At 36.6% G+C, this 20113-nt stretch overlaps 1 protein-coding gene across 1 annotated transcript in view; it reads left to right on the forward strand.

Annotated features, from left to right (window-relative positions):
• The window catches only part of MCTP1 (multiple C2 and transmembrane domain containing 1), a 208392-nt gene that overhangs the window by 53748 nt on the left and 134531 nt on the right, over positions 1 to 20113 (forward strand). The window contains exons 2-6 of the mRNA XM_030968614.1: positions 1081 to 1195; positions 4762 to 4904; positions 7607 to 7686; positions 8249 to 8354; positions 16593 to 16631. Of these exons, the coding sequence (XP_030824474.1) occupies positions 1081 to 1195; positions 4762 to 4904; positions 7607 to 7686; positions 8249 to 8354; positions 16593 to 16631 (483 nt within the window). The remainder of the gene's footprint in view (positions 1 to 1080; positions 1196 to 4761; positions 4905 to 7606; positions 7687 to 8248; positions 8355 to 16592; positions 16632 to 20113) is intronic.

The following is a 20113-nucleotide window of genomic DNA, read 5'->3' on the forward strand; positions in this document are numbered from 1 at the left end:
TTTTTTTTCTTGCAGAGGACCCATAATCACATAATAAAATATTAATAGCACTACTCTTAAAAGATTTAGCTCCTAGCATGAGCATATGTAAATACAGTGTTCAAAGTGTGTAAGAGATTACGTTCTTTTATGTACTGTGAATGTATAATTGATTTACTTTTTCCAGTCTTAAAATTAAAAGTGGTGTTTCAAGTGTGTGCTGTAATTGGATCCTACATAGAGAGATATGTTAAAAACTTTTTGCAAAAGCTTGTGTATACTAAGAAATACAATTACTCTACTTAGTATTTTGGACAGAAATGTGTTTATTTTTCATGGACTCCAGAGGGCTGGAGAGTTTCTTGCATTCTGACTTCCTTTATTGTATTTTCTTAGGACATATTTTATACAAATAACTAATCTAAGAATATTTGCCCTGGCATACAGAACTACAGATGCATTTAATGTCTTTATGGTGATATTCCTGCCACAGCTTCCCCCAAAACTCTGTGGAAAAAACCCACATAGCTTGCAAAGTACTGCAGTAGAGCACAAAATCTTAATTTATGTACGTTTATTCAATGCATGTGTTATAACTATTGAAGCAACAGAGGATTTGAGGATACTAGTAATGACTAGTTCAAATAATACTATAAGGTCTAGCTTTGTATTTTTCTTACTTATTTTGCTTTAGTGGGCCAGGACTAGATATGAATGAAATTGCAACTGTAATTCTTAAAATCATCAAGTAATTTGGGTTGGAAGGGACCTTAAAGACTATCAGTTTCCAACCCCTTTGTATCAAAGAATTATTTTTCAGCCAGTTTGGTTTTTTGGTTGTTTTGAGGGGTTTTTGGTATTTTTTGTTTGTTTGTGTGTTTTGTTTTGTATTTAAAGGAATCTTGGTAATTGTCATACTGATGAAATTGTCATATTGAGCTCCTATCCAACATCAAGGGGCAGATTCCTTGGTGTTGGGTAGTAGCTCTGAGGTGGGGGAGTGGGATGTGGCCTTTTCTTAGTTCAGTAGGGGGATGTTATATATACCTTACATGAAACTTTTAGTACCATTAGCTATTGCATTTTTTTTTTTCCCCCCAGAGAACAAATTCATTTGGAACTAGTAATACAGATTTCCCCCCTGGGGACCCTGGAATGTACCAGTTGGATGTTACTCTAAGAAGAGGACAGAATCTAGCTGCACGGGACCGTGGAGGTAAGTGAGCTGGTGAACACTGCCTTAATAATTGGGAAGTTGCATGTTCATTGGCTAAATTTATATATGGATACTAAAATTAAAATGTGCTGGGAAACATAACTAGTGACTGGCCACTGGCTGGATGTGACACCATGCAGTCACATACTCTGAGCCCAGCCATCCAGACAGTTCTTAACCCAGTGAGGAGGGCACCTGCCTAAACCATGGGCTGCCAGATTCTCCAGGAGAATGCTGTGGGAGACAGTAACAAAAGCTTTGCTGAAATCCGGGTACCCAACCTTTCCATCATCCACCAGGTACACAACCTTTCCATCATTCACAGCCTTTCCATCATCCACCAGGCAGGTCACTTGGTCATGAAACAAGATCAGCTTGGTCAAACAGAACCTGCCTTTCTTAAACCACTGTTGGCTGGGCTTGATCCCTTGATTGTCCTGTATGTGCTGTGTGATCACACTCAAGAGAATCTGCTCCATAACCTGCCAAGGTACTGAGGTCAGGCTGACAGGCCTGTAGCTCCCTGGATCCACTTTCCAGCCCTTTCTATGAATGGGCAGCATGCTGGCTAATCCCCAGTCATCTGGGACCATATATAAATAAATTATAGAGAGCAGCTTGGCGAATTCTTCCACCACCTCCCTCAATACTCCTGGGTGAATCCCATCTGGTCCCATAGACTTGTGACTACCCAAATGGCTTCACAAATCACTAATTCCTCTTGCATTACAGGATGTTTATTCTCACCCCTGTCTACCAGCTCAAGGACTAGTTTCCCTGAGAATAATTGGTCTTACTGTTACAGACTAAGGCAAAGAAGGCATTAAGTATGTCAGCCTTTTTCCTCATCCTTGGTAACAGTGTTTCCCCCTGCATTCAAAAAAGGATGGAAGTTTTACTTGGCCCTCCTTTTGTTGTTAATATATTTATAAAAACACTTTTAGTTTTCTTTCACAGCAGGGGACAGATTGAGTTTGAGCTTTTTTTCTCTCTAATTTTCTCTTTACATGACCTAATGACATCTTTTTACTCTTTCTTGGTTACCTGCCCTTTCTTACAAAGGTCATAAACCCCCTTTTTTTCCCCTGAGTTCCAGCAAAAGTTTCCTGTTGACAAGGCTTCCCTGACAGCTCATCTCTCAGCACATAGGGACATTTCCCTTCTGTATCTATAAGATTTTCTTAAACTATGTCCAGCCCTCCTGGACCTCTTTATTTCCCAGCAGACTCTCTGAACCAATTCCAGAACAGGCCAAAGTCCACCCTCCAGAAGTCCAAGGCAGAGGTTTTGCTCCTTACTTCACCGAGAATTAAAAACTCTATCACTATGCCCAAGATGGGCATTCTGACCACCACATCTCTCACCAATCCCTTCTCTACTCGCAAAGACCAGATCTAGTGGAATCTCAACCCTGATAGGCTCCCTTGCCAGCTGTGACAGGAAATTCCACACACTCCAAGAATCTCCTAGACTGTCTCCTCTCTGCTGTGTTGAGTTTCCAGCAGACATCCAGCCAGTTAAAATCTGCCACAAGAGCAAGAACTAGCAATTGGGAAATGTCAGCCAGCCACCTATACAATGCTTCATCCACCTCTTCATCATGGTTTGAGTGGTCTGTAAGAGACTCTCACAAGGATGTCTGCCTTGTTGGCTGCCCCTGTATCTTGAGCACTTAAACTTAACCATCACTATCTGTATACACTGAAACACTCCATGATATACAGAGCCAACCTATCACCTCTTCTTCCTTGCCTGACCCTTCTGAAGAGCTTCTGAACAGCCACAGCAGCACTCTAGTCCAACAAGTCATTCTACCATATTTCTGTAATTGTGACTTGTCTTACAGCTTTTCTACTGCAGAATGACCTCCTGTTCCTCCTGTTTGTTATCCCTACTGGGGTCATCTGCTTTAGCTATGTTATCAATTTCAACCCTGACGCTGGTGTGAGCCCTGCTGGGCTCATCTTTAGTGAGCGAGGTCTTATCCCCTTCTCCCTTCAAACCTAGCTTACAGCACTCTCAATCAACCCTTCCAACTCACAAGCTAGAACCATTTTTCCTCTTTTAGATGTTCCAAGGCTGTCAGCAAAAGACTGATTTTTCCCTCTCTTGTCTTCCTACTCAGTACCACTCCCATCTTAACCATGCAGAAGTTCCTGGTACAGTCAAGGGATGCTTCATTGCCGAACTGTCTACATGAAGTCAAGACCTAAGAGAATTCCTGAGGTTGTAGAGTGGTTCCAAGGAGGAGGGCAGTGGGCACACCATAACGTAGTGTCCATACACTGGATTAAATACATGATTTTTGACTTCAAAATCATCACCTCTGCTTGAGTTACCAAGGAACAAGTTAGTTGTGCTAGACAAAACATTTTTGTGCCGCTGAAATTCTGCCCCAGGAATTACAGATGAATGAATGTAACACAAGAGACCACCATTTTCCATTGTTGTAATTTTTTGAAACAAGGAGACATTAACTTCAGTTAAAGAGTACTGACATCTTGTGGCTGAATGAAATAATGCAAAGAATGCTGCTCATAATCCTTCTAATTTATGTTTAGAAGAGCATATTGCAGTTTTAAGAAAAGCTGTTTCTTTTGAATGTATTTTCCAGTGGATACGAATGCAGAGTTCTAAAATCTGCTGGTCCCTTGAAAAGCCCTAAAAGTTAAAGGAAAAAAAGAAGCCTTGTCTTACAATTTTGCTGCTGTAAATGAAGATGCAGTTATGACTGAAGCTGGAGTTACTGTTTATTTTAAGATAGTCTTCGGTCAATTAGTCTCAGATGCACTCCTGGATGACTGCAAGTCTCTGTGCCCACCCGCCCTGAGACTCCTCCTCTCACAGGTGGTTCAGTCCTTGTGATACTTCCACATACACATCCTATGCATTCATATAGCATATTTAACATTTTATTATACCCACCAGGGTTGTTTTTCTGATCACAATTGTTAATAAGTTGTTTGAAGAGGCTTTGTACAGTGCTCTCTGGTGAGTAGGTGATTGTTGCAGAAGGCATGTTGAGGGCTTTGTGGACAGACTTTAGAATTAATTTTCTCATTGTGAGTGCTGTAGGAAGTGAGTCTATATGGAAAAGAAAAGCTTGGACACAATAAAGTCAGTGAAGACTTACACTGGTGGCATCGGTGGAGTATGTGCCTTTTCAAAGGCACAACGTAATTAGTTTAATATTTTTACAGGAGAAATTTTAACTTTATAATCTAATTTTTGTTGCATTAATATAATATACTAGCCCTAGTATAGGACATAATTCTGTTAACTAAAACAAATACTGACAGTATTTCATGTATGACTTTGAGAATGGATTGCAAACAACAGAAAGTGATACAAGTGCACATTTGATGTTAATGGAGTCAATTAACTGAGTTAATTAACACCCTGGAAAGTAATAGATTGTGGCAATAAACTATTCTTTTCATCTGATGCGGTTTTGAATTTGTCTATCTATAGAAATTACATTTAGTTCTGTTTGAAATGATTTAGTCTCCATTTCCTTTCTGTATTACAAAGACAAAATTAACAGTATATATATGTATCTTTACCAGGAACAAGTGATCCATACGTCAAGTTCAAACTTGGAGGAAAAGAAGTATTTAGAAGTAAAACAGTACACAAGAACCTCAATCCTGTGTGGGAAGAAAAGGCTTACATTCTTATAGATAACCTAAGAGAACCATTGTATATAAAGGTAAGATACCAGCTTACATATGTCTGATAAATTAGAATGGAAGAATTATTGGAAGAATTCAGGCTTTGTGATTTTCTGTATACTGGAAAATTTATTGTGCAATAGTGAAGACTACAGACTAGTTAGAGTGAAAATTATTTAAGTTTTATCTGTAGAATGATGATGTTAACATTTTTAAAAGTAGAAAATACAGGCATTTTTGTTTACTTCAGCTCATAATTGTTTTATATTTCTTTAGTGTGATTTTAGCAGAAGAACAGAGAAAGTAAACTGTATTTCATGACCCATTTCATTTATGGAAATATCACTGCATAATCTTGATATGAACCATAATCTGTCCCATTAAAAGCAATTCCATGCTGACATCAGGTTTTGAGCATTTATTGAGATGCGCACCTGATTCTCCAAAGTTTTCTAATTTTTCTGTTTGTATGGAATACAGTGAGTTTGCTTTTATGTTTCATACCATTTTCTGCTCTTACAATTTTTACATTGTAGCTCTCCCTAGTAAATCGCAGGTGAGGATGATTTTGTCATATTAGAGGCACCAATTATCCTGAAATATCAGATTGCTTGAGTTTAGATCAAAAAGTGGCCAGCAATGTCCTGACTAATAAGCAGCAGTGCCACTGGTATTTCTTAAATGTTGGTATTGGAATGAAAACCAGAAAAATTGTGATGATTGTTTTATGCCCACAGAAGATAAAGGTGCTTTTCTGGCCCTGGTAGTTTATGGTGATGCAAAAGTGATTCTTAGTTGTATAAAACAAAGTAGATAAAAATTATTTTCCCAAAAATGTATTTAGAAAAACTGTAGTCCTAGGATTCAAAATAAAACATGCATACATTGAAAATACTTTGGGAAGTATGGAAACTTGGCTTACCTATATGATTCTCTTAGTTGATCTGAAATTACATGAAGTTTTAGATCAGTATTAGTCTTAATCTAAAATTCATGACAGAATTTTAAACTGAAATGCCAAATTTTAGATTTTTTTTTTGTAGAGCAATGTCACTTAAACATCTTTTAAGTATTAATCAGTATTACGTTTTATGCTAGTCACATAAACTACATCATTACTAGAAAAGCTTAGAAGCTAAACAGAATCCTCAAATGGCATTTTCATGCCTTTATTATGTTCAGTGACTCATAAGGAATGAACTGGTGAAAGAGAGAGGAGGATGCAAAGACTTGCAATGTAGCCACCTGTTTTAGTTTATTTATGCCGAGTATCAGGCCTTCAATAGGGTGTGTATTTTTTCCCCTAGGAAAAGTGTGTCAAGTGGTATGTCTGTTGTGCTTGCACTCTAAACACAGTGTGTGAAGTAATTTAGGTTTTACAGCTCATTCAGATATGTTAAGACATGATTGAATTTTACTAAGCTAAAATACTTACTTGGTATTTTTACCATGATAATTTGTAGAGGGAGAGAGAGGGAGAAAACAATTTTGACATTGCACCATGAACTGAGATTTCATATTATGTTTTCTTTTCCCACTGGAATGACTAACAGATATAGAAAATGCAAGGGTGAACATTCAGGTAGATTGATGCATGTGAGAGACTTGTGCTTACATACTTGTATCCAACCCATTGAGTTGTGCAGCTGTGCTGTAGCATTTGGTCCAAAGGATTTCTGTTACTACTGTCTTAACCCTGTCCATATTAATTTATTTGTAGAAGGTGAACTGTTTTGCCTTCTGGAATAGCTTCTGTAGTACAATAGTAGAAGTACTTATACCTTGAACCTAGTCCTGTCATATTCTCTATTTTCTCCTTTCTCCTTAACACGTCTCACTCTTACTTAGCTGAAGAGATGTTCTCAGAAAACCTCATATTTACTCAAAAAAGTTAATTTACCTTTAAAGTTGATTTTGATAATTGATCTTGCCCCTTTTTTTGGATTTTTAAAAATTTGTGTTGCATCTTTTCTTTGTTGCTGTCCATCTTTTTTGGGTTTTTTCCCTGCAATAGCTGCCTCTGGATTATTTGCTTTTCTTTCTTCAGACTTAGGAAGTTATAACCCATCTCAAGTAATACCTTGTGATGTACTGGCCAGATTCATGTCTGGATGTCAGTAAATTTATCAAGGTATTCTCTCTTTTAGGTAGCAAATTAAGAGGCAGACTTCTCCTAGTAAAGTATTAATTGTCATTCTTCCCTTATACATACCCCTTCAGTTTTAATCTTAGATTGTAATGTTTCTAACCCTTGAAAATTACATAGCCTTAAAAATGTACAATTATATTATTTCAAATACTGATGCAAGTGTTATAATAAAAGTGGAAGCACTTTTCATAATCATATCCTACTCTCCTGCTTCCACTTTGCAGGATTCATAAAGGAAACCATGTAGAAGAAATCAGTGATTCTGCTTAGCTTTATTAATTGTTTTGATCTTCCTTCTTTCAGTGCCTATGTTTATAAAAATTTTTTTTTCATTTTTATAAAATTCCTGTAGTTCACGTGCATAGTATACACCAGTGTCTCTATATGATGCAGTCTGATTTATAAACAAGCAGTTTCAGACTTGATTCTCTGGCCAGAAAGTTTCATGTTACTTTCAGGCAGTCCTGATTCAACAAGAAAGAGGCATGAAGCTACAGCTCTGGAAAAAGTGTTTCAAGAATGATTCATAGTCAGAAAAGCTCTAAAGAAAGAAATATTTCAAGTACTAAAAAATGCTTTTGTGCATCATAGGTATTTGATTATGACTTTGGACTTCAAGATGACTTCATTGGTTCAGCATTTTTGGATCTCACATCATTGGAATTAAACAGGTATGGCACAAACAAGCCTATGGAATAATTATATATTTTTATCTGCTAATATCATGTTTGTGGAGTTGTAAGTAAAACATTATGCTAGAAAATAATTACAGAAACCTATACAGCATAAAACTAACTAAAAAAACCCACTTATGTTACTTATGTTTAAGATATTATTGTATTATGAATGTTAATTTATTAGCTGATTATGCACATTTTCACAGTGTCTATGGAGAGGTTCACTTTGCAACCATGTTAATCTTGTTTTCATATTAGCTTCATTCACAGCATTGCCCCCTAATGTTTGAAATTTTTTGGTATTTTTAACCCATTGATGTTATATTTTTTATTTAATTACTTCAGTACATGTAATACAGTACTTAATGCAGAGTAAAAGTATTTAGTATTTTTATGAGCATTCAGCAGAAATACTTATAAGTAGAAATAGTGCAAATTTGTGCCACTGTTTTCTAAGTAGCTTTGTATTAATTCAGATGCCTTCAATTCTTATGACTGAGAAATTTTATTATCTGAGAGTCTGAAATCCAAGTTAATGACAGGTTTTGTCTCCTAGGCAAACAGATGTTACTTTGAGTCTGAAGGATCCTCATTACCCTGACCATGATCTGGGAAGTATATTCCTGTCAGTTCTGTTGGCTCCAGGAGACCAGCAAGAAGCGGTAATTTTATGTATTTTAATAAATGTCATCACTCCTGTGATTGATCTCTGGTTGGATGACATAAAGCACAAGAGTAAATATCAAATTATGAGATTAATTTGACTTTTCTAATTCTTTAGATAGCACTGAGCAATGTTTCTGGTATAGTATAGCATATTTCACCTGACTTGAATCCTCCTTTATATAGTTAATAAGAAGGGATTCAGATGGATCAGGTAAAGTCAGTTGTAGGTGAATAGTGGTGATTAATATGGACAAACATCAGTAAACCATTGGTTAAAGAATTTTGGACCTAGTCTGCTATTTCTAGATAAGAGTATTTGAATCCTATTCCATATGAAAAATAAAGTTGAAAAAGGTAGTGTTTCTGCTTTTTGACAACTAATGTTAAAGGATTATTTGATGCTTTTCAATTTTTTGAATTTACATTTCAATTACAAAGCTGTATAATTTTCTAAGTTTATTGTAATTCCTTCATCTTACTTTTCTGAGCTGCATAGTTGTAAGTGAAAATAGTTTCCAAGTTTCTAGATACTCTTAGTTGTGACAAACTCTTTCTATTATAATTGCCTTGGTTTGAAAAGACAGGTGTCTGCTAAGGAAGGCAGGAGTCTCCCTTGAAATGAAAAATGCAACCCCCCCCTCCGAATAGTTATAATTTTGAAATTAAGGGGGCTCTCAGGAAAAGATATGGAAGTAGGAATAACAGTTCTTTATTGGAAAAAAAAATGCAGTAATACAAGACAACACCGACACAGTCACAATGCAACCTGACACCCTGTGTGTCAGGGTGTTGGTAGCAGTCTGATTAAATGGTGGCTGCAGTCCTCCTGGAGTGACAGGTGTGGTTCTGTTGGAGCAGTGATCCTGTAGAAGGGTGTAGTTTTCCTCTGAAGGTCCAGTGGTAGTGTAGATGGGCCTGGTCTTCCTCTGGGAATCCAGTGGAAAAGAAAGCTGCTCCTCTGGGAATCCAGAGGGAAAATGCTGCTTGTGGTGTTTCAAATCTCGGAATATATCCAGGTAGGAATGCTTGGCTCCTCCCCCTGGGTGGAGCATCTCAAAATGGGATGATGTAATTTTATCAGTCAAGGAGTGAGTCAATGGCCCATGAACAGAAGATATCTCCCCGGAGGGAGGATGGGTTGTGGAAGAGATAAAGAAAACTGCCCCACCTGGTTTTAACAAGTGGCCCAATTAACAGAAGATAACTGCCCCACCTCTAACAGATGGCAATAGAATACACACCCCCAGCCACATCTTGCATTTTCCAACCTAAGACAATAATTTACTGGCATTTGTGACTTTTCATGAGCAGTAGAACTATGGCAGAAACAGAAGAGATTATTCTCACTTTGAGAAGTTGTAAAATAATATGGGTTCCTTTGGCCTCAGCTAGGCTGTAGGGAAGCATTTGACCTTGCAGCTAAATTATGCTTTAAACATGCTGTTTTAAATTGAAGGAGAAGACTCCACTAAGCAATGGAACCTGTGAAATTGGAGCAGTGTTTTGTTGGATTTTTTATGCCAGTCTCTTTCCCACACCGTGAGCCGCCACTGTGCAGCCACAAAACTCAGTTTACTCACAAACTTTGTCCAGGCCCTCGAACACAGAGACACATGCACTCAACCCTCCCCTGCACCTGCAACATAGCCTAATTTCCAGAATCCTCCAGGAAGAAGACTGTTTTTCATGCCAGAACTTATGCAGGAGGTATTGGGGCATTTACCAGAAGAGTCAGGGTTATAATCCCCAGTTGTTGCAGGTCTCCACCTCTGATGGACTATACATCACAACCATGGGCCACGATCACCCATGCATCGCTGAAGCCACGGGGGGTGGTATATTTCTTCTATTGTCTCTTTTTCTTTCTTTTTCTCTTTTGAATTTTCCACTGTTAAGATGATCATACACTCTAAGACACCTAGAGATGCCTTTTCCAACGTTACACTTTTTTCCCCCCTCCAGTTATGGTTTTAAAGCACTTATTCTAATAAAATTTTTTGTTACATTGCTTATTTAACATTGCTTTGGTTTATCCACCCCTAAGGATCCATTAACAATGAACCTGTTTGCCCTGCCTCAGGGACGGGTTGCAGCAGAGGCCAAGCATTACTCTGATGAAAATGTCCATGTATATGGTCAGCTGCATGGTTTTTGCAAGAACATATATGTTTCTGTATGCTGCAGTGTGAGATATCCTGTTGCACACCTGCGGAGTACTGGCAGGTTCTACTAGTGTTCTTTTTACACTTTTCTCTCGGGTAGTATGAAATAGCCTAGTAAGTCAATTACTGGAGCTAGGCGTCTAGTATGTAGTAATGCAAAGATGTAGAATTTTGGAAATTATTTCATCCTCTGTTAATTTTCCTCATGGCACTCTGTTAGCACTTAATATAAATAATGAAATATGGTGGTAATGGGCATCTAGCTTATATAAGGAGTGTATTTTCCTTTTTCGTTAGCAATATGTTTGTCCATGCAGCTCAGAATTCTGTCTTGCAAATTTACACCACAAGAGTCTTTTTTACTTAAATTAAGAAATTAATTTAATTTTGGATTTTTTTTCATTTGAGTAAGACCAGTCCGATCTGAGTCAGGTGGTACTTGCCCTGTTTTTCCAAGTTTCTTTGGCACTATGCTGCCACAATCCTCAATCATGCAACACAGAAACACTGTATTTTTATGTGGTATAACATTATGTGGACAGCACAGGTTTCCTTTCTTCATCATACAGAGAGGGTAGCTACTGTGCTGCCTCCTGTTGTCTGCTAGTATGCCAAGTGTTCTGGAAGTTTAGAGGTGAGAAAGTGAAATGAAGACACTACAGTGTAACATGTTTTTCATATGGGTGTTCAAAAATTAGCAACTGTATGTTGAAAGTATTGGGAGACTGTAGTTTTTCTGGTTAGCAATTTTTTTGATATCCAACTGACTGGTTATAATAGGATGAAGAATTTGGTTTATGTTGTTACACGTTTCATTATTAGATTTTTTAATTTGACTCAACTCACCAAATTTTCTTCCCATTTAAACTACTATATAGAACTTCAGTCTGAAAATGCCCAAGATTCCAATTAAGAATCAAATGCCTAATCTCAAGCTTAATATTTATTGGAAACGAGTCTTCCCAAGATATGGATCACAGAGCAGTTCTGGTGAAGTTGCAATAAAATCAGAGAATTTTGTTACAATGCAGGGAAGATGACCTACAAAAATAATATGTAATTGCTGTATGTTTAATGTGTTAAGGGTTTAATAGTTCAAGACTCAATTAGCTTTTTTCTGTTACTACATGTGCTTAATTATTTATTAGCTTTTAAGTATATTACAAAATCTATCACTCCAGTTGAACTGTCACCTTTGGCTAGTTTTGAAAGGTTTTGTAATAATGATGATATTTTTATTGAAGTGAAAGGGATTTGAGGTCAATATATTTTCAAATGTTATATTAGAGGATTAAGACTAATTCTTGTATACTCTTGAAAATGTCCAACATATAAAGCTGCACTAAAAGCAACTCCCACATTCCCAGTCTGTGTAGCATGCTGTTTGAATGATTGATGATCCCCTTCTACTTAGATATTTCTATACAGGTAGTAATTTGGGAATCCTTGAAATATATAAATAAAAACCTGAGCACTTTTAAGTATGCATTAATGACTGATGCATGGAAGACACAGATACACTGTCTCTTCACATCATGTGTAATGTTTTCCTGTCATTGCAAATTTCCTTAAATCCTGTTGGTTTGATATTCCTATATAGCATACATTTCAAAAATTAATTTTCTCCTGGATAGGTTTTATTTTGCTCAGGTGATAACTCTCATATTGCTTTCAGTTGAGAGTTGCAAGTAATTATGTAATTAGGGTAATACTTTACCACTTTACATGACATGTGTGTTGTCACACATAAATCGTGTTAAATTGTACAGCTGAAGATTACAGAAATTGCCTGGAAGTTCTTAAATTGCAGTTATTATAATTCCATATGTTTAAAATGACTGTTTATTAAGACCACGAGGGAAATGCAAAAATAGAACAGCTTTAAAACAAGAAGTGTTAGATTTCCCATGCAGACACAGAAACCACATGGTGTTTTGATCCTGTGTTTTGGGCAGGTCTCTAGCCATATTTCAAATTGAGCTCTTTAAAACAAGACTTGCTGTTTGTGATGTGTTGTTTGGTAACTTTTTAATGTGGATTATACTTTCCAAAGAGATCCTTTCACTGCCTGAGCTGCAGCGAGGCTGTTTTGGAGGTCATGCACTGATGTGCAGGTAAAGGAAAAGTCTTCTGAGGATGTGTTGTTGGAGGACAGGTCTCACAAAACATTTTATTGGTGTTTCAAAATAATGTAGCTGTATGTTACAGGAAAATGCATCCTCTCACACTGCCTAAGAAATATTGATGCTTCTGGAGGATAGGATACTCCAAGTGCAAGTTTGAAATTAAATGGCACAAATTCAGGCGCCTAGTTTTTGCCTGTCTGTGAGAGAGGTATTGTTGCAAGTGATTTTAAAAATATGCAGCCAATTTGACACAGTAATAGATTGTTTTGGATGAAGACTTGAGGCTTGAAAAGAAATTATAGAGATATTTGGTCCAGACAGGAGCATTTTTTCCCTTAGCGTTCTGAAAAAAATTCTGATGAAACTCAGATTTTATGTGAGCCGACTGATGAGATGATCTTGAGAGCTACAACTGGAAAGCCCCACTTCCTCAGATCAAAACATTATATTTTGGGATTCGGATATCAATTAACAATATTAACTTAAATATACGATCACATAACTGTATGTAAAACTATGTTACACTGACTAGGAAAGAGGATTATTTATTTTTGAGTCCTGATGAACTGTGAAAAGCAGTGCTTAAGGAGTTTACAATTGTTTTTTTTCAGTAGAAGATAGTGGACATCATTTCAATCATAAAGAGATTCAGTAAACTGGTTTAATAAATAAGGAACACCTTATTTTAATTTTGTAGTACATTCTATTAGAACAAAATGCAGAAATAGCCTGCAGTTATTGAATACTATTGTAAGAGTATGGGCAGATAAACAAATCAAAATTTCTAGAAAATCTTGTCTGTATCTTTGCCATTTGCTACCTGGTGCTTGTCCTAAAGGCATTAAAATGTGAATATTTAAAGTAATAATCTTGTAATCTCTCTTCAAACTATGTACATAAATAGAAGGATAGCATATCTAAAGTTATTAGAAGTCCTGTTCTTTTGACTTTTGACATGTAAAGGCAATTGATTTGTTTGATTTATGAAAAATCATAAATCATGAATCAAAATTAATTAATGAATTATTTCTATATGACTATAAAAATTAGAAATGTTTTAGTGTTCAAGGGAAGTTTAATCTATTTCCAGCCTAATGCAGTAAGTTGAAGTAGCAGTAGTTCCAACAATTAATTTGTGTTTGCTTTGTCCTGTTTAGCACTACTTGTCCTTTACATTAACACCTCATTTCAGTTTTACTGTTTGGTAGGACAGATAGCTTAGCTAATCCGTGCAGACTAAAAAGATATAAAACAAATAATTATGAGAGAAGTATGTGTATATAAAAATGTTAAAACATGTCAGCTCTAAAGATTTGTTAATTTTAACTCTATTAATAAAATAATGTGATTATGATGTACTTTCTGTATTTTTCATTAATTTCTCATTTTGATGACCAGTTTAAAAGAACTCAAAAGTAGCAATTGATTTTTTTTCTTAGACCTACTCCAACAAAGCTTGTTTTGTTACTTTAATTCTGACAGTGTTTATTATTTCCTTTTGGATACATGTGGTGCTGTGTGTGACAGTGTGCTCTTTGTGATGTAATGCATGTATATGGACTTCCTGGAGATTCTGTTTGGTGTTGTAGTCATGGGTGCCACAATGCATGTGAGTTTTTCTGGCTCTTTTTCCATCAGCATTCAGCACACAGATTCCACCACTGGAAAGCCTGCAGTAAGCAAGTTCTGCAGAGCTGCGTGTCACCCATTTCTTCACTACCACGGCTGTTCCCTGCCTGGGTCTTAACGGGCAGTTTTCAGCTATAGGAAGGGACAAAGTTGGTAGCTTGATAAGAAGCGTTGCCTGGGGACCAGCAGTGACTGGGGACAGCTGTTCATCACTGCCAGCAACCTAACAAACAAAGAAAATGGAAAAAAAGGAAACATATGAGTTCTACTTGAATATTGTTATTTATTGAGATTAAAGTTTAAGGCATTGGTTTTTTCCTAAAACAATCTATCTCAAATGATGCTTTTTTTTTTTTTTGCTTCATATAGAACTATTAACACTAGCATTCTGTCAGTTTGCTTTCTGTCTTAAATCATGCATTGCATTATTTATTTATTTATTTGCCAGAGGGATATTAACATAATAGAGAAAAACTCCAGCAATAGACTCAGGGCATGGAATATTTTCAGATTAATAAGTTCCATGTAGATCATCCCTAGGCTATATATTTATTTTATTGGCTTTTAAGGATGATTGTTGTGGCTTCAGCTTATCCTGCTTTAGCTGATAATGATGCCATTTACTTTCTGAACTCCTCAGAGTTGAAAGAGTCATAGAGTGGTTTGGTTTGGAAGGGACCTTAAAGATCATTTAGTTCCACTCAACCTCTTCCACTAGATCAGGTTTCTCAGGGCCCCATCCAGCCTGGCCTGGAACACTTGCGGGAGTGGGGCAGCCACAACATCCTTGGCTGACAAATTCCAGTGCCTCACCACCCTCATGAAGAATTTCTTCCTAGTATCTAATCTAAACCTGTATAGTTAATTCAGCTGTCACACTTCCTCTGTTCCTTGCTCACAGCCTGGTCTGAAGCTGGATTTGTGCTCTGACCTGTAGCTGCGTAGGATTCAGAAATGACAAGTAAGGGAGGACCACTGCTGTGTTGAACGGGACTCAGGAGCTCAGATTTTCTTCAGGGTCTGCCATGAGCCTCAAGCTGGCAAATTCTTACATGCCTCTCTAGAAAAATGAAGTAAATGGCATTCTCTAGCTTAATAAAACATTTAGTATATTTTCCAAAGGCACAGTGCGACAATTATTATTAACTTACTGCAGAGCACTTAGGACTTAACTGTCCATAGCAATTAAAAAAGTTTCCTCAGTGGCTAGTTATTTTTCTTCTCGCAAAAATCTATGTCTATTTAAAAAATCTCTGAGTATTTCAGAAATAAAATCCCACACACATTTTCTATCATTTGAATTTTTTCACGAAAATATTTCCTTGCTAATTTCTTAGCAAGGAAAATATTTACATTTCAAAATTTATTTCCATTATCTGAAAAGGCAAGTGTTTTTGAAATACTTAATAAAAAGTTGTAATTATGTTTGTTTTCCATGGGGAAAATTTCAATAGAAATTAATGGCCTTTGATTTATTCTTACTCAGTGTCAGTAAGAGGCTGCTAAACCTTATTAAGTTGTATAAACTAATTTCTTTGCATTTCCACAGAAAAGCTTTAAGCAACAGTTGTGTTTACAGATAAACTTTCCCCAACCTACTTGACCAGAATATCTTTTTTATTTAATGATTAAGAATCTGTCGTGTGTACTTCGGCTCCTAGAAGTGCCAAGGTTTTACAGATTGTTTAGATAATGGGACAGGAAAACTGAGATTTGGCTTTTTCAAAGAGTGAAAATATGAAAGAGTGAAAACTATTTTTTTCTATTTCATGTATGTTATTATCAAACCAAAGGACTATTTCTACTGCTGTGAAATGAGCAAGCAGCAATAACTTTAAGGATTTTGTAATAGATTTGTGTCATCAAAAGAGCGTCATGCAGGTTTTCTCTTTTGTGGCTATACCACAGTGAGTAAGGTATACATTAGTATTCAAAAAGGTTGGAGTACTTCATTATTAAGAAATAATAAATAAATATTCAATTATTAGTCAGAATTGAAATCACTGTCTATCATGGCATAATTATTTATTTTCATTTTTAATCTAGTTCTTTCTGTCTTTTCTTTCTTACAAGTTTATGTAATGCATTGTCTCCAGAAATTAGACACCCATACCACCCAGAAAAGTATGCCTGGGTATGCACAGGGCTGCTACTTGTCTGGATTTATTTCAGTCTTGTGTGTATCTGTTGCTGGAATGTACATGTCGCTGCTTCAGTTGTAGTGGTGGTTAAATGTGAATTGCCCTGTTTGAGACTGTTGGCCTCCTTTTCTGTATTGCAGAGAAAAGGTAATAAAAATGCTCTATTTTATTTTCAGACAATGCTAATGAGGAAGAGTTGGAAAAGATCAAGTAAGGTAACTTTGTAACTTTTAGCATGTGGTCTTCTAGCTGGTGGCGTTGGTTTTTTGTTTTGTTTTTTAGAACAACTATGATTTCTTGACAAGCATGCCATATAGGACTGGAAACTTCCTGCACAGGATTTATTGCCCTCCCAAATGTGTTTTAATGACAGCGTTTTTGGCTTCATTAAATAACATCATGGTATATTTCAGCTTTTAATGTAATCATAAAACCTTTCAGCTTTGTCACAGCGCTTTAACCTGTCTGGAAGCCATCTAGTAACTTCTTGTAAGCGGCCAACATGTCCCGATTCCTTTTCTAAAACCTTTAATTTTTCAAGTGTAAACAATTTCCTGTATTAATGTGAACAAAGAATTCATGCCGAAGAGTATCTTTTATTTTCCTGTTATGTACTTCTCTTACTGATACGTGTTTTTGAGTGCAAAGTTTTCACAGTGAAGCTTCTTGAAGACAAATTTCCTCTATCACTGGTTGTGCACAGGTGGTAGTCATAGCCAGGCCTTACAAGAGCATAGCGGACTCCACAGAGCTCTTTAGAGGTCTTCAAGCTTTTCCCCTCTTAGGAGTTATGGATGTGATAAAAATGGAGCAGTGTGTGCTGTTTTCCACAAGAGAAAGGCTGAGAGTTTGACTGTAGTGGAATGCAACCAATATTTACCTTTCTTCTCTCTGTGTTGTTAAAAAGAGTGTATTTACTGCCTAGAGTGAATTAAAATTTTTCAGAGACTTGAGCTAGAGAAGTCGATAGAATTTACCATGTAAAGATGTTAAAATGAGAAAAAAATAGCTATGTGGGGTGATTCACTGATTTTGTTAAATTGTTTATTCTTCTAGCATATTGATGCGCAACTTTAAATAGGAGGTTATTAATAAACAGTGTTGTATATGGTGCTCATTTGACAAATATTTGCACTTTTTAGACATATTTGTATTTTTAACCGTGAAACATAAAAGAGAACAGTGTTCATAATTCTTGAGTTATGGGTGGGTTTTTCACACAGTCTGCTTCTGGGATGCAGGACAATACTCAGTCTGTTTCCTTTGTGAAATTTATGAAACTAAGATAATGGTGAAGTGATGATATGTAGATTTTTGATTCTCATGTGGTTCATGTAACTACAAGAAATATCTAAGATGCTCAAACTGAGGAGATAAGGAGGAGATGTGAGAATGTTGAGGGGAAGAACTGGTTTGCATCATGTAGGTGATGTGTTAACTCCTGATGTGCTGACTATTTTGGGTAGCATGTTGTCTGCATTTCAAACTGACAAAACTGTGAGCTTCAATAATTCTGAATGAACAGTGCAGCATGAGAGCTGGGAATTCTTGAAAGGTCTTCAAGTGAGTTATTTATCCCTGTTCTGTTTTGTTACATTTCTTGGATAGCGTTTCATTCAGTAGCTGGCATTTTTGCAAACTGGCATATAAGAGTATTTGGCCAAAAATGGATGCATGATTTAAAAATTGCATTTTTTCTATGATTGTCTTAGCTGAAGTAATATTTTAACGTGTAGGTGTAATGCATGTACAATATCTTACATGCATTGCTATGTTAATGATTTATATATAGAAGTAGGTCATTTAAAACACAGGACATAATTTGCCTGGTGAGTCTATTCCAGCATTCCAAATCTTTGGTTTGCTCTCAGCAAAAACAAATTTAAAAAATCTTCTGTTTACAAAGAATTAATTCAAAAGACTTGTTGTTCTCTGGGGTGTAGGGTAATCAATATTAAATAAGACTCTTATTTAATTTGCAGATTAAAATAAAAGATGTCTCGCTGTAGGTATATAACCCTGTTAGGTAACAGAGAAAATACCCTTTTTGAGATTTTTCTTCTTCAGGAAGTGTTTGTCTTGTGCTTCTGAGAGCTGAGAAAAAAACAGAATATTAGGATTTTTTTAAGATACCATTATAAAATTTCCTACATCTAATTTTGGGTCTGTCTAGACTTTATGTACACCTCTAATAAATTAATTTGTTTTTACATGTTATGGCACTGTTCTTTGATTTTGAAGTTTGTCCTTGAAGCCTACCTTTTTTTGTAACATAGGTAGCTTGAAGTTAAGGTGTAGCAATGCAGATCACTATGGTGTGGCTTGTGTTCATGAACTGCATGCCTAGCTCATGTTTTTTCCTATGTGACTATAACTATTTAAACAAAGCTATTTCAGTGAAGGCAATACCTTTTAGCCAAAGCATATGGAGAGAGAGCTCTGTCAGAAATATCTATTTCACTGAAAATTGCTTTCTTCTGAATGTGTCTACTTTTTCCATTTTCACATCTGTGGGAGAACTGCTATTAAATTGAGTTTGAACATGATCAGACCCCACGTTAAACTTCTTAGATTAATAACTCATTAAAGAAACACCAGGAAGACTTTGTAAATGCTTTAATTTGAGGACAAACTGATTAAACAAGTTGTTTAGCAGTTTTAGCCAACATATTATGGGAAAAATATATGTAAGATTTATCTGCTGTGCCTTCTCAAGTAACATCATCCCAGTAAAATCTGGAGGAAAAGGTAATATGTCTTCTTCTCTTATATCCTTTCTTCTGTTTCATATCATCAATGGTAGTTTAGAACTGAGACCACTAGTAAGTACTAAAATATAACAATACTCTAATTTATACTATTAATATGTGATGAGTTTCTATTAATACTATTGATTAATTACTATTAATACGTTTCTGAGTGACATTGATCAATTAGAACAAAATGTCCATTCTCACCAGAAATGAAGATAAATTAGTATGTTTTGCAACATGTATGAACAAAGATAAAAATACATTGTCATCCCAAAGTCATCAAATCACAGTGTGGTTGGGTTGCAGGGGACCTTAATGACCATCTAGTTCAACCCCCGTGCAGGGACCCATCCCATTTGACCAGGTTGCTCAGAGCCCGATCCAATATGGCCTTGAACACTTCCAGGGATGGGGCATCCACAGCTTTTCTGCACAACCTGTTCCAGTGCCTCACCACCCCCACAGTCAAAAATTCCATCTTTACACTCAGTCTCAAGCTACCTTCTGTCAGTTTGAAGCTATTCCTCCTTGTCCTATCACTCCATCTCCTTGTCTAAAGTGCCTCTTCAGCTCTTTTGTAGCCCCTTTGCTTACTGGAAAGGGCTCTAAGCTCTCTCCACATGCTTCTCCATGCTGAGCAACCTCAACTCTCACAGTCTGTCTTCTCCACCCTCTGAGCATCTTTGTGGCCTCCTTTGGACCCAGTCCAATAGGCCCATGCCCTTGTATTGAGAATCTCAGAGCTGGATCCAGTGCTTCAGCTGGGGTCACAACAGAGGAGAACAGAGTACAGGATGAGAATCACCTCCTTTGACCTGCTGGCCATACTTTCCTCGATGCAGCCCAGAGGGCCTTCTGTGTCCTGGGCTGCAGCAATATATGAGAATCGTGTTGAGCTGCTTATCCAGAAAACCCTTCAAGACCTTCTCCTTAGGGCTGCTCTC

The sequence above is a fragment of the Camarhynchus parvulus genome, chromosome Z, assembly GCF_901933205.1.
Source record: "Camarhynchus parvulus chromosome Z, STF_HiC, whole genome shotgun sequence".
Taxonomy (NCBI): domain Eukaryota; kingdom Metazoa; phylum Chordata; class Aves; order Passeriformes; family Thraupidae; genus Camarhynchus; species Camarhynchus parvulus.